General features: G+C 40.1%; 1 protein-coding gene across 4 annotated transcripts; it reads left to right on the top strand.

Annotated features, from left to right (window-relative positions):
• Positions 1 to 1,032: 1,032 nt before the first annotated feature.
• BNIP2 (BCL2 interacting protein 2) lies at positions 1,033 to 26,532 on the top strand. Of its 4 annotated transcripts, XM_014599952.3 has the most exons (12): positions 1,033 to 1,128; positions 6,043 to 6,189; positions 7,717 to 7,847; positions 9,305 to 9,372; positions 10,572 to 10,739; positions 12,499 to 12,675; positions 13,424 to 13,526; positions 13,829 to 13,960; positions 15,088 to 15,174; positions 15,308 to 15,406; positions 16,944 to 16,979; positions 22,265 to 26,532. In XM_014599952.3, the coding sequence occupies exons 3-12, from the start codon at positions 7,798 to 7,800 to the stop codon at positions 22,311 to 22,313; spliced, it is 969 nt and encodes a 322-aa protein (XP_014455438.1). In that variant the 5' UTR covers positions 1,033 to 1,128; positions 6,043 to 6,189; positions 7,717 to 7,797; the 3' UTR covers positions 22,314 to 26,532. The 4 variants fall into 4 exon arrangements, with proteins under 4 accessions (XP_014455438.1, XP_059570776.1, XP_014455440.1 ...); XM_059714793.1 differs by lacking the exon at positions 16,944 to 16,979 and having other exon boundaries at positions 15,308 to 15,439; XM_014599954.3 differs by lacking the exon at positions 16,944 to 16,979.

A 26,532-nucleotide genomic window follows, 5' to 3' on the forward strand; every position in this document is an offset into this window, starting at 1 on the left:
CTTGTACAAAGGCCTGGGGCATGTCAGTAGGCAGCCTGGCACACAAAAGCCAAGCTTCGGTTTGGCAGGGGCCTGCCCCAGCTTCTTCAGGAGAGTGCCTCAATGGCAGAGATCACGAAAGCCGTGTGCCCCTGGAGGCTGCAGGGGCACGGTGACCACCTGCAGGCGGTGGTGGCAGTTAGTGACGGGTGTGGCGGTGGTGAGCAGGGACCACTTGCAGGCAGCTGCGAAGACATCAGCAGCGAGGGTGGGCAGAGTCAGGGCTGCTGGCAGGTGGCGGCAAGTGTCGGCAGTGACGGGGGGTGATGGGTGGCAAGTGGGGACTGCCCACAGCCGCTGTTGGCAGTAGTGAGCGGAGATAGCCTGCAGAAGCTGGCGGCAGTTTCGGTGGGAGCTGATCTCAGGGGGGCATGGCCTATGGCAGAGATGTGTGGTCTGAGATGACCCAAAACCCCCGACCCAAACCCAGCTCTTTATTCAGGCCTGGGGGCAATCAGCAGGCAGCCTGGGATACAGAAACCAAGCTTCAGGTCAGGCAGGGCTCCACCTAGGCTTCTTCCCCAGAGTCCTGATTGCTGGGACGTATCTTTTGACCTGAAAAGGATTTTGCCGCGTAGTCCCATCCCGAACACAGCTCCTTGCTCAGGGCCACGTACTGTGGGTGGCGGGCTGGCACAGGAACACCGAGCAGCGTCCTGCCCAGGCTTCTTCAGGAGACACATGGCTCGTGGTGACCCAAAGTGGGTTTTGCCCCATAATCCTAGCCTAACCTCGGCTCTTTATTCGGGGTCGTGCCCCTAATACAGATTATTTTACATTGTTTTTAGCAAATACAAATTTCTGGTGAACTCCGAAGTCTTTAGCGCGTCTCGTTCCCTGGGAACATCCTTCCCCCGTGTGAAGATTAGCCCCAGCAGAGAGCGGAGCGGAGCCACACCTCCCCTCCCCGCGCGAACCGGGGGCGGGGGCGGGCCGGGGGGCCAGGGTTCGCACTGCGCACGCGCGGACCCACAACTGCCCACGCCTCTGCCCGGGCGCGTGATCTGGATCGGGCGCTGCTTCCGCTTCCACTTCCGCTTCCGGGCCGGGGTCTGGAGCGTTGGTGCTGTGGCCGGGACCGGCGGGCAGGTCAGGAGGGGCGCGGGGCCGGGCGGGGTGCGGCGCCTCTGGCTGGGCCGGGCCGGGGGCAGGAGCCTGTGTGCGGCGCCGCGGGCCCCGCTGAAACGCGAAGGGGCTGAGGAGGCGGGTCCGGCCTCGCTGTTGGGGCTGGGACGAGTGGGCTGCCCCTGGCATCAAAGAGCGCGCCGCGAGCGGGGCGGCAGCTTTCCTGGGCAGGGGCCGAAAACACCCGCAGCCTCGAGCTGTCGCATGCTGGTGCCGGGGATGGGGAAGCCGCGAGGGGCCCGACCACGTTGTGGCAGCGCAGCCCCGGCCCCTTCCCCGCTATCCGCCCCGGCGTGCCGGCAGCGAGCCGGGCCGCGCCTGGTGTAGCCAGTGGCAGCCTCGCAGCTGCCTGGCACAGCCGGCCCCGGGTCTGGGCAGGCCCTTGGTGCTGCTGGCAGCAGGGAGGCGCCAAGGAGGTGCCCCACGGAGCCCCACCCCGGCTCGTTGCTGGCGGCACGCAGCGCTTGAGGCGGACGGCGGGGAAGGGGCAGCAGGGCTGCGCTGCCACAACGAGGGTTGTGTCCCTCGTGGATTCCTGCCAGTCACCCCCAGGCACACGTGTCAAGCAAAATACCGTCACATGCTGTGCTCTTGCACACATGCTGGGGGTTGCCTACCCCTGTTTTAGAGCACAGTTAAGTCAGCTGGGTCAGGTTCTCATCTCATCTCCTGTTTCACTGGTCAGGACAGAGGCCCTGGCCGGGGAAACCAGGGGGATTGCGGGGCTGTCGCTCCTCCACTGGCACCTCCTGGCTGAGTTTCACTGGTCAGCATCTGCAGGCTGTCTCAACTGATTCGGGGGCAGCGGGCATTGGCTGATGCGCTCTTTCTGGTGTCCCTTCCACATCCCTTGTTAGTTTACGAGCTCGCTCCCCTTCCTGGTTTCTTTTTATTTGTCCCAAGCAATCAGTTGATGCGTCTGCAATGGTCTCCCTTATACAGGCTTATACAGTAGTATTTTATGATGGGTATAAAGTGACTTTCCTTGGTACATCGAAATAGGCCTTTTTTGCTGGCCAGGTGGACACTTGACTGGGATGGTTAAATCGGGGACCATCCCGCCATGAGTGGAGGGTTGTACTAGGTGTCCACCTGAGGTCCCTTCCAGCCCCACTTCTCTCTCTCCTGCTTCTATTTTCCCCTACAGAACTGGTCTGATAGAGCACTTCTCTTCTGCATTTGACTGATCAGGCCATTACCTTCCAATCTTGTTCTAAGCAATCAAGTATCTCTCTTAAATTTTTTTTTAAAAAAGCATGTTTCTTTCTAAGGTGGTTTCAAAGCTAGGAAGTTGAATGAGCCCAGCCAGCTCCAGAGATCATCAGATCTCAGTGGGCCACCACTGGGGGCCAGGCATGCAGATTATCATTGTTACTCAACATGAATGTTGCTGGCATCCAGTTAAACTAAAGATGCTGTTTGGTTGTCTTGTAACAGTAAACATTTGTTTTCATTTGGAAAATGAGATGCGTTTCTAACACGTTCATGCACCTGTCCCTGGTTTTCAGAAACAAGGTTGTTGGGTTTTTTTGCCTAGGGACTGGAGAAAAGCTAATTCTTACCTTGATCTAAAGGTGATTGCTGTTAATCTGGACAAAAATATTTTCAGCATCAAGTTCAGAAACAACTCCCATCTTCTCTAGCATATCTATATTGTTTCACATGCCAGGGTTGCTAATTACACAGCTGTATTGCTGTTGGCCACCTCAAATGACTGATTTATTAAGTAATATGACATTCTAAACCATGTACTTGAGAACGATTATAACACTTTAGGCTATATATTATGAGGCACAACCCAAACCTGTCTTAACCAAATAAGAGCAATTATTACTTTACAACTTGCCTTGAGTTCACTATTTCAATTATGAAATGGAGTTTAAAGTAACTTCCTCAGCAATTAAAGCTGTTTACTTAGAATTGAAAGATGTTTTTCATTAAAGTGCCTTGCTTACTAATCCTCTGGAGTAGGGAGGCTCAAGAGGTAGCTTGTCTTCAATGAAAACTAATCATTTTCTTCCTTCACGGCACACATTTATAAGCAGTTTAAAAATGGGATTTTTGCCATAAAATGTTGCTTTCTTTTAATGTGGGTCTCTAGTTATATGGCTGAATTTCAAAATCCCATTCTTTTGGGATGTTGCTGATGGTTCTTTCTCTTTCCTCAGATTAAGAGCACTATTTTAGAATTGTGAGCGAACTGTAGCGTAACTGCAGGTCTATCTTAACTCCTTCAGTTATGGGAAGTTATTTTAGACAAGTATTTCTCAATTCTGCTGCAATAAAAGGAAATGCTTCACTCTACTCGGTGACATCCATCATGTTGACTTTGTTGTGTGACAGAATATATACAGATAAGGATTGTTTGCCTGCTGAAATGAACCAAGTTCTGGAGTTAATTGATCTTAGTTAGTTAGTACACAGCATACTTGAAGGGCCATATACTGTGGAGAGAACATAAGCAACGATCTTAGAGCAGGGATGCTCAAATCCTGGGCCTCTGATCACATCAAGCCCATGTAGCCATGCCATCCAGGCCACAGGAATCCCCATTGGACTGAAAATTTGGTGGCAAGGGAGCAGTGGCAGCAACTGCTACTCCCCTGCTGCTAAATTTCCAGACCTTTAGGGAGCCCTGCAGGCCAGATGGAATGCCAGATAGGTGCATCTAGGGCCAGATCTGGTAGAGGTGCACCAGTGCATCAGTCCATATTGTATCGGCACTGATAAAAGGAAAATTGACATTATCAGCAATCAGCTTTTTTTTTTTTGGCTGATGTGGCTGATAATGTTGCTGATAAATGCTGCTTGCAAGCATGCAGCCAGGAATGCAGCCCAGCAGCTTGGAGACCAATGTGCAGCTGGTGAGTCTGTGGTGGGGGGAAGGGTTATCGGGTGGGGGCAGATCGAGGCCCCCACAATGAGGGAGGGAATGGGGCAGGGACAGGCGCTGCCCAGCCAGGGTAGTGTGGGGCTTGGGATGGAGCCAGCGGCTCATCCAGAGGCTGCAGAAGGGGCAGCTCCTGCCTCTGCGTGCACTCCTGGGGGAGGCATGGGGGACATGTGCCCCCCATATCTGTGCACAGGGAGAAGACAGGCTGCGCACTTGGGGCCAAGGCTGCTCCAGCCTCTTTCTGGCAGCTGCGCTCAGGCCAGGTGGGGCAAGGCAGGCGGCAAAGGTGCTGGGAGGGGGGGGGCGATGGTGAATTTTGGGGTGGCTCTTGCCCCCCCATAGTCGTCTCATTCCTGCACCGCTGTTGCCTGCCCCACTTCACCCAGCCCTAGCAAAGCTGCTGGGAAGAGGCTGGAGTAGCCCCAGCTCTGAGCACACAGCGAGCAATCCACCCCCACCCCACGCACAGATCCATGGGGGCACATGCCCTCATTATTCCCCCAGGAGTGCGCGCAGCAGTGGGAGTTGCCCCACCCTTCCCCACCCCCTGGATGAGCCTCCAGCTCCATCCTGTGCCTTGCCTCAGCCCAGCTGGGTAGCACCTGTCACTACCCCAGCCCTATTCCCTCCTTCACTGCTGGGGCCTCAAACTATGCCCCCCCCATACCCCTTCCCTCCCTCACGCCCCTTCCCCCAACAGACTTAGCAGCTGAATGCTGCTCTCCAAGCTGCCGGGCTGCATGTCAACAATTGGATTGGTATCCAGCAATCTGGCTGGTCAATAATCAGCTATAAGTATCGCCCCAAAAAATCTTTATCGGTTATGTGGCCCTAAGATCTGGTTATGTAGGGTCTAATTGGAGATGGTGTGGGCCCCAATCCTGCAGATCAGAGCCCTGAGAGGTGGCTCAGGGCCTGATCCAGTCTGAGGGCTGTCCCCGAGCCACTCATTTGGCCAATGCCAGCAAAAAGTTAAGCACTACTGCCTTAAAGCAAAGTCCAACCTCAAAAAGTCCTGTGGGAATTTTAATACCAGTTAAGCAGAAATAATTTCAGGAGTAGCATCCAAAAAGTTGCACGATACATGTAGGCAGGAGTTTTCTTATTTCTTGGTCTCCTGTGTTCCCCTCTTTATTTTTACATCTTTTTTTTTTTCTTTTGAGATCAAAGCCTGCTCTTTTACCCTTTTTTGACCAATCTGTTTTTGGTAGGTTTTGCTTCTGACATTCTCTTCTTTCTGTTGCTCTTGATCTGCCTTATCCCATGTATGTAGAATGTTTTATAATCAAGTTAGGTTCCATAAAAGAACAATACAGAAAAGGCCTAGTTCATATTTTCCTGCCATTATTTATAGATATGTGTCAGTTGTGTAACTTTCTTCCAAACAGATATTTGAAATTGTTTCTGATAAATACTAAGCAGTTGCGTAACTGAGAAACTTCACAAAAACAGCTCTATGCCAACATCCAGTGAAGAAGAGGAGGGGTTGCACTTGCCAAATCATGTGTCCCTAGCAGCAGGAAGCCATTCTGAATTAAGAACATTATTTTTAAAAGTTGTGAGGTATGGATGGTTGGATGGTGGCCACTTTCTGGAGCATGTCTATCTGGCTGAAAAATAGACAGCATTCCTAATTGTGGGCTAGAATGGTACTGCAGTCTCTGGGAAACATGACTTAACTTTCTTAGTTAATGAATCGGATGCATTCGCAAACCTTTTTGGTCTTACTCTGCAATGCTGTCTCTGGTTAATGTATAGTAGTGCTGCACTACACAAATTCAGTCTTGTAAAACCAATTGTCTGGCTACTTGGCTATACGATCAAATATGAACGTTGTCCCTCATTGTTTTGGTCTGTGGTTCAAATTCTTCTTTGCTGACTGTGAAGATGGCACCGACTTACTCACCTGTGTGTGTGCGTGCGCGCGCACGCATGCGCGCACTTGCAGACTAGTGAGTTCTTATTGTATGCTCCTATCGTTGTAGAGCCAATACAGCTGTGAGATTAGAGCTGGATTCCATTAGTTAACGTGTGCATCACCAGAATTGCTCAGCATGTTCCAGTATCAGGGACTCCTTATGACTGGTGATGGGTGAGCCTGAAAGAACACAGCTTGACTTGTACATCCCAGGGTGAGTTTGCTGAGCCGGCATCTCAAGACTTTGTATGGTAAACTGAGCAAATGCATTCTGAAATTGAGACAGATATGGAGTTCACTATAAAATATCTGCTTAATTTTATCTAGCACAGCATAATATGTTTTAATCTCTACTTTTTTTTAGGATTACTTTGAGAAGTCCAATGTTTGCAAATATACCAATAATGGATTGGCTTAATCCATTGTATACAGTGCTGTTAATTGATATTTGATTTCTTGGTTGAAAACTGAACAGGTGATACATTTCCTTATTGTCCTTGGCAAAATGTCAGAACTGTTTAAAACAACCTACATGCATTTAAGCTACCATGGTCAGAATTATTGTACTAGCCTTATACAGTTCACTCTTAGGTGAAAGTCTTCTCAGTGTTGAGTCTTAAAAGAATTTGGCTTGAACCGCTCTTTCACTCTGGGGTAAAGAAGCTGACCTTAGCAAAGTATCACCTTATAGGGTTCTCACTGGGCCATATCTGCATGGGGTTTAAGCAAATATGGTACTACTTCTTAGTAATTGAACTGTCACATCCTAGATTTGGGCCAGGGCCAAATCAAAGGTATAAATGCTACACAAATAGATGTGTGGTTAAGCAGTAAATAGATGGTCATATTTTCAAACATTATTAGAAGTTGGAAATTGACCAATCTTTTAGACCTCTTGTTGAAAAACCTGAACTGTCAGAGATGTTGTAACTGTTTTGCTTTGGACTAAATCTCTGTGATGCTTTTGTCTAAATTAAGCACCTGATCTAGACTGATGCTAACAAAAGACCTATAAAGAGAACTCAAAGATAGGTGTTATTGAAAGATTTAATGAGCTAACAGTGGTTGTTTTTTAGGTCAGGGTGAGGTTGGGGGGGGAGGTCCCTACATTAAGCTACAAAAGCTGGCATGCAAGGGACACTGTTATGAAGATACTATGTTCAAAATTTGCTTGCTTTGTTAGGAATAATTTATTTTGAAGCTCAACGTGCCATTTACAGTTAAAGCTCTGAGTTGCTGTATGTTTTGGAATTACTCTAAGTTTAAGACTTTTCTAAGCAATACGTTGACAACATAAGTGGTGTTGTATTTATTTCTGATGCGTTGGTGACTAGAAATATTAAAAGTCAAGGTAATTATTAGTTCTTGTCTTCTTTTCCAGCATGGGGCAATGGTGGGGCTGATATGCTGAAATGGTTATTAGTAACATCTCCTGCTTTCTTCTAATTATTAAGAATAAAATAACTCAAATTAAAATAGTTATTTTGAAATAAAGCTGAAACCTTTAGTTTAATGCCAGAAATAATCTCCTATTGAGATCCTGGAAGCAGGATGACAAGAAATTATTAGCTTGATCAGTTAAACAAGAACCTGTTGTCATGCCTAACTGATTTGTCTTTTGCAAGTTTCACGGCAGTTCCTTAAATACCATCTTTAGGGGAAAATGACAGCTTGTGAGTACTCAATTAAGGGAATTTTACAATGTTATTGAGCTAATACTTTGTGATGTTCCTTCCCACAGGTCCCTTTTTTGATCTCTTTCCAAAGACAAGAGGCCCTAGTTTGCCAGGAACCTGTATTAACTGTTCAGGCTGGACTGAGGATGGAAGGTGTTGAATTTAAGGAAGAGTGGCAAGATGAAGATTTTCCCAGGTAAGTGATGGCTTATAAAAATAAAATATACCTATCCTGCTAATCTATGAAAATGAATAATTTATTTCATAAGCAGGGCCTATAATTAAAGTCAGTTACTCTTTTCGAACATGATCCAGTAAAGCTTTAATCATGACTTCAAAGCATACTTTTTGTTTTTGTATACTCCTTGGGACAAAATGGGCCACTTTCTCCTCCTCCTGATGTTTGTGAGTCCTAAGGTAACTTACTAATTGGCAGCAGGCATTTTAAAAATAATATAGTACTGTTCAAAGGGTCTTGAAACTTGCCTTGTCATGCATGGGGAAGGGGATCTTTGTTAGTGATGCCAAGGACAGCGCATCATTCCTAAGAAATTAGCTTAAATTTTGTACATTGGCATAGTGGTGATTACAGTAAGGTTAAGGTTCCAGGGTATCTTTTGTGAGTTTAAGTAGTTTTTATGTGTTCTTGTTTATGCTTTCAAAAACTGAAATGTAGTTCATTGAATGTTATGCTTATAAGCATTGGTTAACAAAGTTGGAAAGAATTTGAACAGTATGCTTTGGAACATTTTGAAAAGCCTTTAAAGGACTGCACGAACAGGGGAAATCTTGAAGTATAAGTCAGTTCTAATTTGAGGTTGCTTGTTGGTACTGAGAGAGAATTTCTAATTGAAACTTAGAGGTATGCTTCACAATAAAGGAGTGCATTTTCCAGAGAAATATACTGACTAGCATAAGCTCTTAAGAAGAAAACTTGTGTATAATTTTTCTATTAAAACTGACTTAAGTTTCTTTTAATCCTCAGTTTTACTTTTTCCTTTGTTGCCTCATCCAAGGCCATGGCAAAGACATTGCATTTCATTGAAACGTCCTGTTTTGTGCAATATGGTTAATTCTGCTAAAATAGACTGTTTTCCCCATACTTTCCTACCCTCTTGCTTTGTCTTATTTATAGGTATCTTGAAGGTTTCAAAGTATGATGTCATGCAGTTATGTCTGAAAATAGGACTTCCAAGAGCATAGTTGTCCAAAATTTAGGATAGCTGTCAGAACTATAAATGAAGTACTGTTCATGCCTTTAAGGAACTGCTTGAGCTTCATAGGAAAACGAAGTGAATTGCTTTTTTTGGTGTTAAAAGATGAGATGACTTGAAGGGTGAAGAAAAAAATGAACAGTCTGGTGCCTGTAATAACAGGCAGACAGTAACCACTGACTTAGGTCTCTCACATCAGCCTGTAAGACTCGCTTGAAACTGCAGATCAGTGTTCCACCATTCTAATGCTCTGCTGACAGCTCAGCTGAGTCCTCAAATGTGATTAATCTGATTCTGGACCATAACTTTCTTTTTGTAAAGTGCATATTATACGTTAAAAAGCACATTCTAATCGGGTGACATGTACACCTGTTCACAAATGAACATTGTGCATTGAAGCTGTATTTCTTATGAAATGCATCTCTGCTCCCTGCACCAGGCCCTTGCCCGAGGATGACCATGTTGAAGCAGATACGTCAGATGCAACTGGAAGAGAGGGACATCCTGGTAAGAATCTGTAGCTTCAGTCAAACTGATTATTTCTAACCTAAATGGCCTCCTTAGAAATACGGAAGGAGCTGCACAACGTTTTAAAAAGGTAGAAAGTCAGTCTTAGGTATGCGGTTTCTTAATCGGTATACTTGTTTTTAATACATATTATCAAGGTTTATTGTCCAGGAAAAGCAGGTTCATGGAATATATTGCTTTGAAAGCATTGTCTTGCCCTGTAAACTGAACGCCAGCTAGTATGTGCTAAACATGAACTATTGCACTATACTTTCATGACTGGTCTTGAATTCACAGAAACCAAATAAAAATGAGTCTTTCTGTCAATTTTAAGACCTGAATGAATTTTACTGAACATCTTGCATTCTTTCCGAATGTCCTTTTAATATAGGTTGCAGTGGATCTTAGAAATGAAACACAGTATCTCGAGGGAGAAAAGAGGGTATATGGCTGTTGCTTGGATCTAAGTTACCATGCTGTACTACATCTTGTTTGTTTCTTAACATTTGGGATTTCTTGGATCTTGTCTGTCTAATTTAGCTTGGTATTTGGATCGGTCACTAATTTTATTTCCTCTTTTCAACTTCTTTTTGAATCGCAAGTATTTGCCTCACCTCTTTGAGCATGTTGAGTTCACCTGTTATTCTTTAACCTTTGTCAGTCATTACTTATAAATTGTTCCTCTGTAGATTTTTCAAGGATGGTTACTATTAAGTGTTAAATAAAACAATCTTCTCTGATCTCTAATGTAAGATAACGCCTGAGGTCCTAGCAGAATATGCTGTGTTGTATTGTTTTGTCACATTAATTTACTGCAGTTTACTATGTGTTTCAGTATATAGCAGTCACAGATTCTGGCCAAAGAAGAAAATACACAATACTAGAAAACACTGCTGGTTGTAGGAAGTGTTGTAATGGAGAAATAGGATGACATGAAAACTATTACAATATGCAATACAAGGGGTGGAGTACAGGACCTGGAATCCTGGACTTATGTATTGATACAGTAATAAAGTTATTTTGCTTCATATTTTGAGGGATATGAACAGTTGGTTGAACTGATAAATATTCATTTATTAGGGACTTAATTTCACTATTTTCAGCACTGTGGTGTAATGAATTAGCTATGAATGTGCGAGCATGCTCAATTTTTAGATTGTAAAATAACTAGACTTTTCTTCATTTCCCAAATTCATTAGAGGTTAATGGAAACAAAGTTAAAAAGAAACTAATGGCTCCAGATATTAGTCTAACATTGGATCACAGTGAAGAATCAGTTTTGTCGGATGACTTGGATGAGAGTGGGGAGATTGATTTGGATGACCTGGATACCCCATCTGAGAATAGTAATGAGTTTGAATGGGAAGGTAAGGATTTGTTACCACTTGTAATGTTTCAAATCTCCTTACACACAGGTGCCTTATTGTACTTACTGAAGCCAGGATGACTTTGAATTTAACCCCCCCCCCCCCCCAAAAAAAACAAATAATTAGATGTTATATATAGAAAATGTATAAATATGGTAAAAATGGTACAAGTATGTTAGAAAGAAAAGATGAGGGAAAGAAGGCAAGAAATCTGAGTAACGTTGATCCTTTCTTTTATCGTAATAAGCAAGGAAGAGTCAGTCACCTTAGAAACCTTTTCCATTTCAAACTTAACGATCACCAAGGGACTCTTAAAATTGTTAAACATTTTTAATCATCTAAGAAATTCGTTTTATATTGTACTTCCAAAACTATGTTTGACTGAGTTTGAACAGTAAGGCTGTTCTAAAACTGGAAATAAGGCCTTGACACTACTGTCTTTTCCGAGGGAGCCCTCAAGCCTGTATTAAGTCTTGTTTAAGTCAGTGGGTTCTGTATAAGGATTCAGATGAGAATCAAACTGCAGAGTTGTGGTCTTTTTTATAAATTAAGAATCCTTCCCTATCGGGCTGCTGGGGTTCTTAAAACAACTCATACAAAAATTGACAGTTGTCCATACTACCTTATTTTTGTCCTGAAGATTAATGATGTTGTCTTATTAATTGGTACTTTAGATCAAAACTTATTAAGTTCAGAATTCTTCTAATGTTAAATGTTTGGTTTTTTTTTTAATACTCGTTGTAAGAGCAGTTTATTCCTGAATGAACTGCAACACTACTGAGTATAATGGGCATTGGGGAAAGAAAATAAGGCATCAAACATTAATTTATTTTTTAAACAGCTTAAATGAAGGGGTTTTTAAAGTATCATAACTTCAGTATTCAGAGTTAGAGGTTATGTGGATGTAACTGTGGAGTGGGATTGCTATCTTTTGACTTCTTGAGGGACTATGAGTTGGCACTTCAGGATAACTTTACAGTGTAACTGAGGAAATAATCCACTTCTGTTGCAAAAGTTGCTGAAAAGGGTTTCTGTCTTTTCTTCCTTTTAATGCTGCTGTCTTCATTTTCCTGGAAGGATAGTTTCCATTAACAGCTTTGTCTTGGAAACAGACAACTAACATGCAGTAGGTTTTTCTCACTTTTGGGTAAGGTCTGTGCAACTAAGTCAAAGAATCACCAGTTTTATTAGATCTGTTTTCTTCAGATTGCTCTTAAACATAAATTTCGCTTACTGATTTTTTTTTTTTTGCATATGTGAATTGGCTTTAATTCCTCATAAATTTGTCTGCATGTATGCTTGCCAAATATTATCAGTGTGTAAGTTGCTTCACTGTAAATCTGATCAAACAAAATACAATCATTGAAGTTAACCACTTTCTATCTATTTTGATGGTATTTATGGGAATGAATGTTTAAAACAATAAGAATATTTGCCAAAAGGCCTCCTGTGTAGCCAGAAATTTATAAGTAGCTAGACCCTTCATAATAAAATATAATCAAGAGAATCTGTGCGTTCATATGAAGGCTGAGATGCTATGCTGATGTAGGAAAGGTACTGTGACCACTTCATGCAAGAATACAATATAGTCTCATTTATCAACATCTTGGAGTGCCTGATACAAGTTTGTTACTCCCTCTGTCCAGTACCAGAGAAAATTGTAATAGCCTAAGCAGATAGTAAAGTGGTTAACTTATAATCGGATTAGATACAGCCACATATAATCACAATGGTCTTTAACATGTTTTAATTTTGGCAGATGATCTTCCAAAACCAAAAACTACTGAAGTAATTAGGAGAGGATCACTTTCTGAATATACTGCAGCAGAAGAGAGAGAGGATGGGCGACGCTGGCGTATGTTTAGAATTGGAGAACAGGACCATCGGGTGGACATGAAGGCAATTGAACCCTATAAAAAAGTTATCAGTCATGGAGGTAAGTAATAATGATGTTCTTGGGAATTGTTAGCATCTAACGTGCAACTGAACAGGAAGGGAAGGAATCATTTTAGGTGCAAAAGGCTGAAGGTTCTTTGGAGGATGGCTCCATTATGACCTGTGGTAAGAAGACATTAAAAAAGCACAACAAAAATCTATAAAGTACAGTCTTCATCATGGCTCATTACCTTACATAAGGGGAAAAGACTCCACAAGATGTTGGAAAAAGTTAAGTTACTTTAAGAGAATATCATAACTGTCTGGGTACATTTCACTGTTTGGGGTTGTCTTGGTAGATTGAGTATACTCTGTGTACATATACAGTGTGTGCAAAATCTTTTAGATTCCCTAGCAGACTGGTTAATGTGTTTTCTTTTTCCTTTCTATGTGTATAGAACCATTTTAAGAGGGAAAATTGACCATGCAAAATGCTGTTAGATGCATAAATAAATTAAAAATGCTAAAGCACAGAGTTTAGAGAGGGGCTTTTATTTCATTTTTTTTTTTAATTTCGGCTATTCTTTGTAACAATAAGTAACAAAGCAGATCTTTTAAATAAATGTCTCATGAGCCTTTCTGTGCCTATATTTTGACCCCCATATAAAATGGGATGTTTTCTCACCTTTGTAAAGCACTTTGAAATAGAGAAGAAGAGAGCACAGTAAGTGTCTTTTTATATGAAATTGATCAGACTACAATAAGATGTCAATTCTTATTGCTGCTGTATTTTTGTTTGCTTTTCCTAGGTTATTATGGTGATGGGTTAAATGCCATTGTTGTGTTTGCTGTCTGCTTTATGCCTGAAAGCAGTCAGCCAGATTACAGATATCTAATGGACAATCTGTTTAAGTAAGTAATATTTTTTGTCATTAAAAAACTGTTCTTAATGAAACTCTACTGTCAGAGTTTTTCTCCTCAGAAAGAACTACTCACGTTCTGTCGTCTTTTATACAATATTTTATATTTGAGAAACAGCATATCTAATTAAAATATTAAATTTAGATATGGCCACTTTTAAGAGTTTTTAAACTAAAACTTTAATTCTGTGAACAACATTTCTTTAAAACTCTTACCAAAGGTCAGGTTGTCTTCTACGTATAAGTTAAGTCATCCACAATGTGATTTGAAGGTTTTCTCCTTTATCTCTGCAGGTATGTTATTGGCACTTTAGAATTATTAGTAGCAGAGAACTATATGATAGTTTACTTAAATGGTGCTACAACGCGGAGAAAAATGCCAAGCTTAGGCTGGCTCAGGAAATGTTACCAGCAAATTGACAGAAGGTAAAAAATTTCTTAATGTCAAAATATCTCTACATTTCTTGGTTGTATATTCTTTTGCAGAATTTCTAATTAACATAGTATGAATTTAGGCAGCTTCCAGCAGGTGTTTTATGGCTTATGATTTAGACACTGAAGCCCCAAATTAAAAAAAAAAGAAAAGAAAAAACAAACAAAAAACATGCTGGAGATTCCCCCCCCGCCCCGCTTCAAGTGACAGTAGTGGAAAAGTAGTATGTTGGGGTTGGAGATGTTGTTCATGAACCATAACAGGACACTTGCTATGGAAGATCCATTATGACTTCTTCATACAGTAGTACAATATGGTTTTGTTTTAACTTGAGTGTCAAAGCAGGTACTTTTCTGGGCAGGTCAGTATCAAAACTGCATAAACATTCAGAGGAGTTAAATGGAAGGCTATGTGTAGCAATTCTCTTGTGTATGATGAGAAGCAGCGAAATTGCCTCTTAGTTTACCTAGAATTACGAGTGTTTACAATGTGTTTACAATGCTGTCACAATCAGTGGTTTGCTCATTTGGCCAGTGAATAGGCATGAAAGTGAGGAAAAAATGTGGGATTTTTGTCGTCATACGATATACAGAGAATATGGATTTGAAGTTTTTTTTGGCTGAAGAACCAGTTTCATACGACTGTGAATATGCCACTTTGCTTTGGATGAAAGACTTCAAATACAAGTAGTCATGGTTACTTGTCTTTTTTTTTCTAAGGAAAAAAAAGACATCTCTAAGATCCCAGTTGAAGGAGGCTTTTCTCTCCTATTGTACATATACCTCATTTGTCAAGGGAATTGTACATTTTCTTCTTTTTATGTGAACAGTTGATAAAATGCGTAGAAATAAGAGTTTCCTATGTTGCCCCTTAAGTAGTAGAAATGTATTGTTCCAGCTACTTTATCAGAAAGGTTTAACGACTTCCAAAGCTAACAGTTCAAAATTTTACATTCAGCATGACCTGCTTTGTTAATTTTATCCTCTAGGTAGATTGACATTTTTCTAATAGAGGTTTACTCATTAGACTGAACATGCCAGACAGCAGTAGTATTTGATTAGTAGAAATGATGTTTTTGCTGTTTTTCACTACTTTTCTAACACCGATGTCCAATCTTTAGGTTAAGGAAAAACCTGAAATCACTAATAATAGTTCATCCTTCCTGGTTTATCAGAACACTTCTGGCCATCACAAAACCTTTCATTAGGTAATATTGTTGAAATTTGTGTTATTTACAGAAAGTATCTCTGTGTGTTACATTTCAGAAAGTTTTACTTAATATTGAGTGATGTATCCAATACTTTAAATAGTAACTGTACTTTACGTTTGTTCTTCCACAGCTCAAAATTCAGCCAAAAAATTAGGTATGTCTTTACCCTGGCAGAGCTAGCTGAACTCATCCCCATGGAATACGTTGTCATACCAGAATGCATAAAACAGTACGTTTCATTATGCAAACATGCTAAATTGCGGTCAGTATAGAATGCAAATGTGTAAAAAATATTACTGTTTGGGTTTGTATTTTGCAAACTTGTTTTTAATTAAGTTTGGTATGCTAAGGAAAGATGTCATGCTTGAGGATGATGTTAAAATTGTGTATGCAGCAATATAATGCTAGCCAGATCATTAATACGCAGTTCTGTGATTTGGTTATTCTAAATTATATTGAGTGAGAACCAGTGTTTTGGAGACATTGTCTCACTGACACTGTTCTTATTCATGGGCATTAAATTAAGTTGATAGCATGACAAATGCTCACAAAAAGTAAACAATGAAGTATCATTCCAACAATTGAGAATTCCATTTTAAATTAAGAGGAGATGGAGGAGAGAGGTAGATCTAATGGTGGTTTTAAAACTAAATGGAGGGCTGGGCAGTGTTCAGGTCCTTTTCATCCCTGCACTTTCTAAAGAAAACTGAGATGTCAAGGGAGTGCACAGTGGCCCACCATAACAAAAGCACAGCCTTGGGTATGATGATAGAAATGCTAAGTAGATTATCTGTGGCTATAGGTACTAAGCAGCATGATGCTCAAAATGCAGGACTAATATATTGAGCAACAAAGCTGAGGATCCTAAAAACACCTAGTAGCAACTTTTGTAGCTGATACACTGATGGCAGTTAATATAAAGAACCCACAAGGAACAATCACAGTAGCAGGGTGCTCTTCCTTTTAATTTGGTAAGAATGTAATGCCAGCATTGCTCTTTAGTGTGAGCTGAGAGCCACGTAAGGCAAGATTTATTATTTTTTTAATACCTTTCTTGTGATCATAAGGGCTTCTGTTCCTACTGCAAAATATTTGGTGGGATAAATAATCAACTGATTCAAGTTGTAAAAGTGAATGTAAAAACAAATGCAAAACAAATACAGCTTTCGGCAAAAAGATTAAAAAAAAAAAGTAACCCAGGTTAGTAAATCTGACCTTCTGCCTAGAACAAATTCCCTTCAGAAAGGGAATTTGAAGGAACAGTAAGACTCTGGGTAGATTGGGAAGATGGTCTGGCTGCTGGTAAACAACTTTGATAAAACAGCTGTGATACAGCCCACTGAAATATTAATCAAGCACTGATTTTTCGAAAGAAGCTTAACTTGCTAGCCTACACAATCAGGCGTCTACCAGGTGGAAGTCTGCCACAGTTCCATAGTGGATTGAATGGCGCCTCAGTGTTAAATCCAAGTACTTCTGAATTTTTCAAAATTGGGTTATACAGTCCTTAGATTTTCTAGTGGAAACTTAGTCCATCTCTCCTGATTTTTAACGTTGTACAGTGTTGATGATCTTTTAGCAAATAGCAGTTAAATCTCCTATTACTGTTTAAAGCTAGATAATATTTCTGTATTCTGAACTATGCCGGTTTCAAGATTTGATATTCATGAGGAACACTTAAATATTGGTACTATTAATTTGCAACTTGTTGTGTTTAGTTGGCTTCGTATTTTGCATTTACTGAAATCAAACTTTTCCCCACCAAGGTATGAAGAAGAAAAATTTAGAAAGAAACACAAAAGGTATCTGCACACTATAATCAGGGATGCATCTAGACAAATCCATTTGCACTGCACAAACTAACTCCCAAATAGTTGGCTTGCAGAAAGGAATAAGCATTTGTAAATATAAACACGCACTAATGGCTAAGCTTCTGTATTTAACTAAACGATTGTATTTTTTATAATGTAACTTGTCCTGAAAATGTAAATGAAATTTCTCTAAAATAAACATCATTAAGGATAAATCAATTGACTTTGAGCTGCACCTACAAAAAGCCATATACATATCTGCACCTGTTTTAACTAAGTTTCACCATTAAAAATGGGAAATTATTTGAATGGTGATTTTTCAAGATACTAGTCTGCAGCTGTAGAAGTTACTTGTGAGAGCTTCTTAACCAGAAATTCTAATCTTGAATGTTATATCTTGCTTTGTTCAGTATTTACTAATTTAAATTGTCAAGATATAGAACTCACTAATCTAAATTTTAATCTAAAGCAATTTATATTTTTCTTAGTGCTGTTTGTATTTGCAGTGTCTAGGCTCCTTGCTAATACTGGATTTTTAAGTGTTTTTAGTTTAATTGACTGCTAATCATTCCAACAGTTTCTGGAGCTGACAAAATATTGAAAACAGATAAATTATCATTCAGTCTGTCTGTCATTAACCATCTTGCTGAAACATACTGCTTCTAATTTTAAACTTTATTCTCTTGCTGTGTGCATAACAGTTAATAATTTAGGGACACTTTACATACACTGTCATTGTAGGTAGAAAGATTGAAGACATATTGAAGAAATAAACCTGGAAGACCATGATTTTGCCCTATATTTTACTATATTAGAGCAAAATCAAAGAAAATGGAAGGGTGAGGAATAGCCTGTAGGAATGATTACAATTAAGCTGTATGTCTGCAATGCTGTCGCTGAGATTTTAAATCTGCAGAAAAGTTATAGCTCCCACAGCAACTGACTTAGTTCATTCTCACCCCACCCCCCCTCCACCAGCCTATTCCTGTTGCAAGGGAAAGAATCCATATAACCCTGAGATACAAATCTGTATCTTTGAAAGGGTCAACATGGCTTTAGTTTTTGAAATAAATTGAAATAACCTCCATCCCCCCTCCCCCCCACGCACCCTTTCCTTCCCTTCAAATTGGCTGTTTCTAGTTCAAGGTAATTCAGTGGTCCTCTGAATTTCATGGGCTGTGACTTCTTTGGGAACTATTAAGTATTGTATTTAGGGTCATTTTAGTACTGTGCTGGCATGATTGTTTTTCAGTCTACTTACATTCTCAGAGTGTTGCATTAGTATGGGTCCTGGGTCCTCTGTTTTAGCTTTTCTTTTTCCTTTTGAAATAGTTCTTGTGAAATAGTTACAGAGATTAGGATGGCACATACTCTTTGGTTACCGCACAGATTCACTATTGCTTACTGTGCACATAAAGAACAATTTTGGATTGAAATTCTGCAGCTTCAAGCCTTATTCATTCACATCAGTGAGGCCTCCTGGATTCAGTCCATGCAGCTATTTTAGTCAATCTTACAATGCAAAAAAACTAGGGCAAATTCACTTACCCTCTTGAAGGTGCACAAAGTAGCAGTCATCATTTTACCAAGTTATTCAAAGTAATTGAACATAGCATTGGGAGGCTGAACCAGGTGGGTCAGTCAGCCCATTGGCTCACAGTGAACAGATCCCCTGCACAAAATCCTCATGTGGGCATCCTGCAGAGATCTGCAATATCTGTGGAGCTCCTCTGTACACTTGCTTCACTCAGACTAGGTGTGGTAGGATTCTTTCCCCTTGAAAGTATATTTATTCAGATAGATGCTGTCAGTGTAGCAAGCATGTATTAGAAAGCAAAAAGGAAATTTAGTTTTCTTATATTTAAAGTAGTTTAGTTTAGTGGAACAATGTGTTTTGCTCTACTGGAGTGGCACAGTCAGTTTTAAATGAAGTTACCGTGGCCCAGAACCATAAAAGGAATTGAAGAACATGACTCCTTTCTTTCTCCCTCCCTGCTCCCCTGTCCCACACAGTGATGGAGAAATGCCTTTGCAGGGGGTTGGGGCAGGGGAGAGAAGGGGGATATCTGGGTTCAGACCAACATATTTTGTTGTCCACTAGGTAAAATGCATAAGCAGGAATTGGAACTTTGAGTGCTTTTTGCTTGGGTAGAGAGGCCTTAGTTCCTCTGCACCACAGCAAGACATCAACAGTAGAGACAACCTGTGAAAGCTTACAGCTTGGAGTCTGGGATGCTGTCACGGGTGATGAGAAATGTAGACTTGATCGACGACCCTCCCCCGCCCCAGCTGAAGAGGACATATAGGTCTCCCCATCCTGGGTGAATGACCCTGGCTGTTGAATAAAAAGTGAGCATCATCAATATTAAGTACATCAGGAGTGAATCCCAGTTTAATTTAGGTAGGTAATTCCCTGCAGCCTGGGCTTAGGCACTTAGGGTACATGTACATGAATGCAAAGGCTGCTCTGGCACACTGTGATTAGTGCGTCAGAGCAGACTCAATTAATTACCACATGGTAATTACTGCGCTCTAGCAGCCTCCTGCATCTCCCTGTATCAGCGTCCTCATGCTTCAAAATGGCGGCAGGAGTGCTTGAACATACTTTACTTCAAGTGCCCCTGCTGCCATTTTGAAGCAAAAGGACGCTGATGCACGAGAAGCAGCGGAGCTTTAGAGTGTTTCTTAGAGCCGTTCTAATTAAAGCACCCCTCCCCCCGCCCCTGGAGCACACAAAGTGCCTTTAAATCCTATCCCTCTTTTTGGTTAAGACACTCTCCCTTTCCTGGGTTTCCACTTGTCCTAATTTCTGTAGCCCCCACCCCACATGCTAGTTTTGGATATCCCCTACCAAGGCTTCTAATTCTATGTATTATTATTCAAGGAGCCTGGATGCCTTGTGCAGGGCTATATATTCCCTTCCAGGAGCCAGCCACCTAAAACTTAGGCATTGTGAGCTAAGTATTACATCCTGTAAGTTTATTGGTGGATCTGGTCCTCTGGCATCTGAGGTAATGCATATTCACTAGAAGTACCCCAATACATTGGTCCCATATCAGATTGGTACCAAAATAGGGAAAATTGAAAGTATTGGCAATTGGTTCTTTTTTTGCCTGATGTGGCCGTTGAATGCCTTGTGCACGCACACAGCTGCAGCATGCACAGGGCCAGGAGCACAGCCAGGCATCTTGGAGACCAACAGGTAAGTATGGTATCAGGGGAGGGGAGGGGGTGGGGCAGAGGCCTCTGGGGTGAGGGGGAGGGAGTGGGGGTGGGGCAGGTGCTGCTCAGCCAGGGCAGGTGCAAGATGGAGCTGTGAGCAGCTCATTGGGGGGGCAGGGTCTCCAAGCTGCCCGGCTGCATATCAAAATTTGATTGGTATTGGTTGATATAGCTCCTTAAAAATCAGCCGAAAAAATCTGTTGGTGCACCCCTAATATTCACCATTTTTCCTCTGTCCTTCTGGCTCTGCATTTTATGAAGCTACCTACTTTTGTTTTGTTACCATTCAAAATGCATATCACATCCACCCCCTTACATGGAAGGTATCTCAAAACTAAACTAGAGGGAGATTTATTTGTGCTACTTGTGCATAATATCTGACTTGATTTCATCTGCAATATTTGTTATGAGTGGTTAGTGTATATATGACTTCCTAACCTTCAAGCTCAAAGGGGAAAGCTCCTAAATTTAATCAGGTGTGTACAAAGATGAGTGCTCCCCTGTAGTTAAGTCTGGGTAGTGGTTTAATGAGAGACCAGTAACTCGGGCACTGAAAATACATCTAATGTTCTCAGTTTTACATCTGTTATTAAGATCCCTGTAGGCAGAAACTTACTGACTTTTAATTCTGTTCCTTGAGGGAATTTTGAGAAGTAGAGGTACTAAAAGTTAGATCCCAAAAAGTAGGTGCCAGAATTAATTGACTTCCAGATGAGTTTGTGTGCCTAAGTACCGTTTTGGATTTAGCTTTAAAGTGGATGTACATCTAGGGAACCATGCTTTATCAGTTCTTATTTGAAAGGTTGTTTTAGCTATCAGAGCTAGAAACTTCAGTTTATAAAAAAGAAATGTGAAACTTTACTTGCTAGGTTACCAAATGAGAATATACACAGCAGTCCTAGAGGGTCTGCACCCCAAAGCCTCATGACTACTGTTTATCTTTTATATTTTGAAGAAAGCTACGTTAAAGCCCTGTCGACACTTGGATTAAAAAGTCTATATTAGCTAATCCAGCCTATCTGATCTGCACTAACACCATGCATAGATGCTTGAATTCTGTGTTAAGAACCTTCTCGTTTTGGTTAGTCATAGTCGGCATGGATTAACCTTAGCTACAGAAAAGGTACTCGGTGCAGAATAAGCTTTGGCTTCATAGAAAATCTTAGTGTGAAGTAAGTATTGCACTTCAGTTCACATTCTGACTATTTTCTAAACTAATTTCTCATTAAGGTAAACCCTTAAATGATTTACCAGGACTCAGTGAGTTGGTTCTCAATATTAGGAATAGAATCCCAGGTGTTCTATTGCCTTGCCTGCTACAGTGTCCTAGTTGAATAGAACACAGAGTGTGTGACTCAGTTTAAATGGTGTTTAATCTTTTAAATATGCAGACTATAGAAAATAATTTCTTCAGTTCTAAGAAAATGTCTAAATAGTGTCTAACAGAACATCTGTTCAGAAATGCAGTTAGCCCAGTTTCTTGTGCCATTTTATTTGGAAATAATTCTATTAAACTTCAAAATTCACTATGTAGTAGTGAGAACAGCAATTTGTGTTGGAACCAACACTGTTATCTTTTCTGCTTTACATTAAATGTTATGCTAAAAATGCTCATTGTTTAGATAAACTTATGTATTGCATTTTGGTCTAAAAACTCATGTTACTTATGCCTTTATAAGCTTATGTCATTAGTCACATTTCATTGATAAGCAAAAGAGAAACCTTCTCTTGCAATGCAGTTGATTTCATATTTCATTTTTCAGACAGTTTCTTTGCAAACATGGCTTTTTTGCTAGAAAACGTTCTTGAATCCTTTAAAAAAGAGTTAGGGAGAATACAAATGAGGGGAGGAGTTATAACACTTTGCTGTGACTGCAACTATTTCACTGAAACGTTTGTTTTAACAATTTAATATGTACTAAAACATTTGCTATACATAAGCTTTAGTTTCTTGTCTGTTAGGATGAAATCAAGCTTTTTGCCTAACTTGCAAATTGATTAACTGAATTTGTTCTTAATATGTTCTAACTTAGTTTTTTATTATTATTAAACAGAGTTGACCAAGCGCTCAATGGGAAACAAGAACAGAAAAGTGAACAGTGAGTTTGGAGTCCAAACATGACTGAAGAATGTGCAGATGGAATGATGCCTTTTTTGCATTTTACAATGCATTCAGTAGCCTTTATTATATAACCTGTTACAAAAGGTGCCTTGATTTCTCTGGACTAGTAAACAGAGGACTGTTCACTGCTGTATTGGTTTAATTCTTGACTTTAATAGCTATCTTTTTATATGTAATCGTTTTATATTGCTAAATGTCAAAAACCTAGATGTTGATAAAAGGCATTCTTGCAATTGTTTATCTAAATGATGCATGTTCTTCAGTAAAATATTTATATACCTAAATGTTAAACGAAAGAGATAATATATATTTTTATGACTTTTTGAGCAATATTTTGTTTGCCTGCAGAAATGTGTTTGCAGGTAGACTAGGCCATGAATGACTGCTGTCATTATTTTGTAAAGTGCATGATGACTTTTTTTGCTGTAAATGGTTAAACACATTTCTTGGGTGTTGTGAGCCTAATGTTTTGAGATGTTAATGTTCACATGGTGCACTTTGTCACACTTGTGTGATGATGCTTGTTTTTGTTCACACACCTAATACAAATAGAACTAATTTCCACTGCCAGAATGAACTTGAGCTTTGGCTTCTTTATTTTTTTTTTTCTTCAAAATGCAAAACTGTGTAGGTCTTTTGATTTTGTCCATGCTTTGTTTGGTGTTTTAAGTCCCTCTATCTCAACTGAGCAATTCAGATGACTAGTTGCACAAAGAACCTTTCACTCTAGGGTCACTAATTTTAATTTTACTTAGATGTTTAGTAAATGGTAACTGAAGAAACAACAGCTTTTAATATGAAATGAACTTGTCCAGTTTCTTTTGAGCTGTCAGCTGGCATTAATATAAACTTTTCATTCTTGACAAAGAAAAAAATTGCCTGGGCACAAAGACTGAAATTACCTTTAGCCAAATGAAATAAACAGTCTGTTCAGGTGTGATTGAGGTACCCTGGAAAAGTATAGAGAATCTTGCACTGTATACCTCCATGCTTTGTAGAAAGATCTTCCATTTCCAGTGCTATCTGGCACTTTTCAACAGCACTAAATTCACTTTAACGAAGTAATATCTTTTTTTTCTTTTTCTCTCTTCTTAATGGTTGTCAAATTTTCACTTGATGTTCTTGGGCACATAAGCCAAAGTTTGTTCTGGTAACTAAATACATGCTCCACTTTTCTGATCTGTCTAATACAATATGTAGGAACTCTCAAATCTATTTGGTAATCATGCCCTACTGCCTGTAAGAACTAGTGCAAGTGAATCTGTTCAGGAGCTAAATGTTTAGCTGACATTAAAGCAAACTTATTTAATATGTTCACTTCTATTACTGTTGTGCTTACCGTTTGTCTTAATCAAGCCTAGAACACCCATTTTGATATTTTTACAAACAATATATGTAGGGGAGTGCTAATATTTTCACAGTTCATATTTATAAAATAAACCCAACATATGGAGAAAGTGAAGTGGCATTCAACTAGACAGTTATTTATCAGCGGGGTGCAGCAGGCAAAGGTTAATCTTAAAGTTAGGATTTACTAGTGATGGATCTTTTACCTCTCATTGTCTCTTATAATTGTTGTAGGTGTGAGGCTAGCAGATGCTGCTGCCAGATAAAGGCAATGATCTGCATTGGAGTTAACTCATGCAGATCAGGCACTCCATCTTGAGGTGTAGGTTGTAGCTGTGTTGGTCTAAGGACATAGGCAGACAAGGTTCTTTGGGTGAATCTGATATCTTTTATTAGTCCAACTTAAATAGTTGGAAAACAATTATTAAGCAAGCTTTTGGGTTCAAAAACCCTTTGTCAGGCTGAGGAAGTTTCAGCAGTTGGTATGTGCTTTTCCTGGATAGAATGAAAAATAAAGAAGTCAGAGGCTGGGCTGGTATGCATACAAGATAGGCAGTCAGTGAAGATGTAGATTGAGGAGTCAATGGGTGAGAGACAGGCTGGCTGCGGGGGGAGAGAAGGGGGATGAATAGTGGAGAGGTATCTGGGGAATCAGATGTCAGGCAGGTTATAATGTGTCATAAATCCAATGTCTATATTTAGTCCAGGGGTGTACTTGGTAGCTATGTTGGTCTAGGACAAAAAGACATACAAAAAACTAGAACTCTTGGTTTCAAAATGATACCTTTTATTAGACCAACTGGAAAATGGCAAGAAAACTGTCCTTTTCCGTAAGCTTTTGGGATCAAAGTTCCTTCGTCAGGCTCTGGGAAAAGTGTAGATGGTACAAGATGATAAAAATTCCCCATAGGTAGGAAATAAACTTCATTTTTGCACAGAGGGACCTGAAGATTTTTGCACAGAGGGACAGACTTCCATCTTCAGCTCCCTCTGTGCATCTTGTACCATCTATACTTTTCCCAGAGCCTGACGAAGGGACTTTGATCCCGAAAGCTTGCAGAAAAGGACAGTTTTCTTGCCATTTTCCAGTTGGTCTAATAAAAGGTATCATTTTGGAACCAAGAGTTCTAGCTTTTTGTATATATTTTGTCAATGATTTTTAGTATCCAGGAGGTTGATGAAGTGGAGTTCATAGGCTCATCTCTGGGAGGTGTTTTGTAAGTTTCGGCTGAGGATCAGGACTGAGAGATTGGAGAGAGTGGTTTTCATGCGAGAAATGCGCCCCCACAGGTAATTGGGTACTCCTGTCTTTGACAGATTTCCCATGAATTTATTCTCTGCATCTTACACTGCAGTTGAGTAAGATGTGTAAGTTGAGTGTGTGCATGCAAATCTGTGACCTTCATTTTACTTTTCTAGCCTTAAATCTAACTTTTACCAAGTCTCTAGAGGCCTGGAAAATTAGACGTTTTATTTAAACTTAACTTTCACTGAAAATAGGCATAATTTTTTTTTAATTTAAATTTTTTTTTAAAAAGTTCTGCATAGAAAGCTTATTGTTGCAGCAAACTATCACAGGTAGCAGAAAGATGCCTTCTCTTTTATGTGAGGTAGCACATAATAGGTGAAGGTGTTTCAAATACAAAATGTTTGTTTCGCCTCATGGGGAGACAAAATTGTAGTAATTCTCCCAGGCTCAGACATGATTTTGGTATCCCATTGTTTCCATGGTCTTAACCAGCTCACATCAGTATTTTCTTTCTTCCCCCTACTTGTTTTGATAGGTTTCTTTTCTCTCAAATTGCACAAAAGTAAGCTGCAAAGCACATTTTACTGTGTAGGCATGTTTTATATTTTGCATTTGACAGAGTCACTTTTAAGAAGTGAGAAGACTATCTTTTGCACCTTTTTGCTTCTATATTATGCGACTACAGAGACCTGAGTTATAAATTTTTCCTGTTTGCTTTTTCACATTGGATAAAAAGGATCCTCTTTTCCAAAACCTTGATAAGCTTGAAAATTTAATTAAAAAAAAGTAGGACTAGATACTGAAAAGTAAGTCTTGCACACTAGAAGATTAATTGCCCTCAATTTTAACTCCAGTAACTAAAAATATGATTAAAATTGCATTTGCAAGGTTGGTACCTCAGGCTTTCATTTGAGATTTAGCATCCCCAGCCAAAACTGAAGACAGATAAGAAATAGGAGAACTGAGGCAATGGGTGTTTGAACAACTCAATGTATCATAAGCTGATAAAGGATGATAAATCCTTTTCTCTACAGACCACATCTTAAATTATTATTAAATCTTTGGCTTTAACTCTGTCTTTCTTGATGGATGTACTTGAGTCTTGATCTTAACATTGCATTAATGCCACTTATTTAGAAGCATACCTGCAGATGCACGATTGCTTGATGTTTCTCTCCACAGTTTAAATAGCAGCATTCATTTTGATAGTCTAACTGGTCTCTAAAGAAAAAGCTTTCAAGCTAAGTTGGCCATCTCTGAGGGGACTCTCCCCCTTCTCAGTTTTCTGCCTTACATAACAAGTGGCATTTAAAAAAATCCTATTTTAAAAGACTTTTGGGACTTTCTCAAACACACACAAGGTATATTTTGTACTGAACCCTTTGTATTGCAATATAGATTATAAAGACCACTTTTATAAACATTTAAATCATTTCACTATAATTTTTTTAAATGCTTCAAAACTAAAATCATGGTAGTCTGAGGGAGAAGGAAGCATTAAAAACTTGGATCGTAAATGGAGGGCAGAAGTGGAGTTTTAAAGTACTTCTGTTTATCTTTTTTAATGACCTTACCTTCCAATGCATTAAAATCAGGTTTCTGTT

The sequence above is a fragment of the Alligator mississippiensis genome, chromosome 11, assembly GCF_030867095.1.
Source record: "Alligator mississippiensis isolate rAllMis1 chromosome 11, rAllMis1, whole genome shotgun sequence".
In the NCBI taxonomy this organism is placed as follows: domain Eukaryota; kingdom Metazoa; phylum Chordata; order Crocodylia; family Alligatoridae; genus Alligator; species Alligator mississippiensis.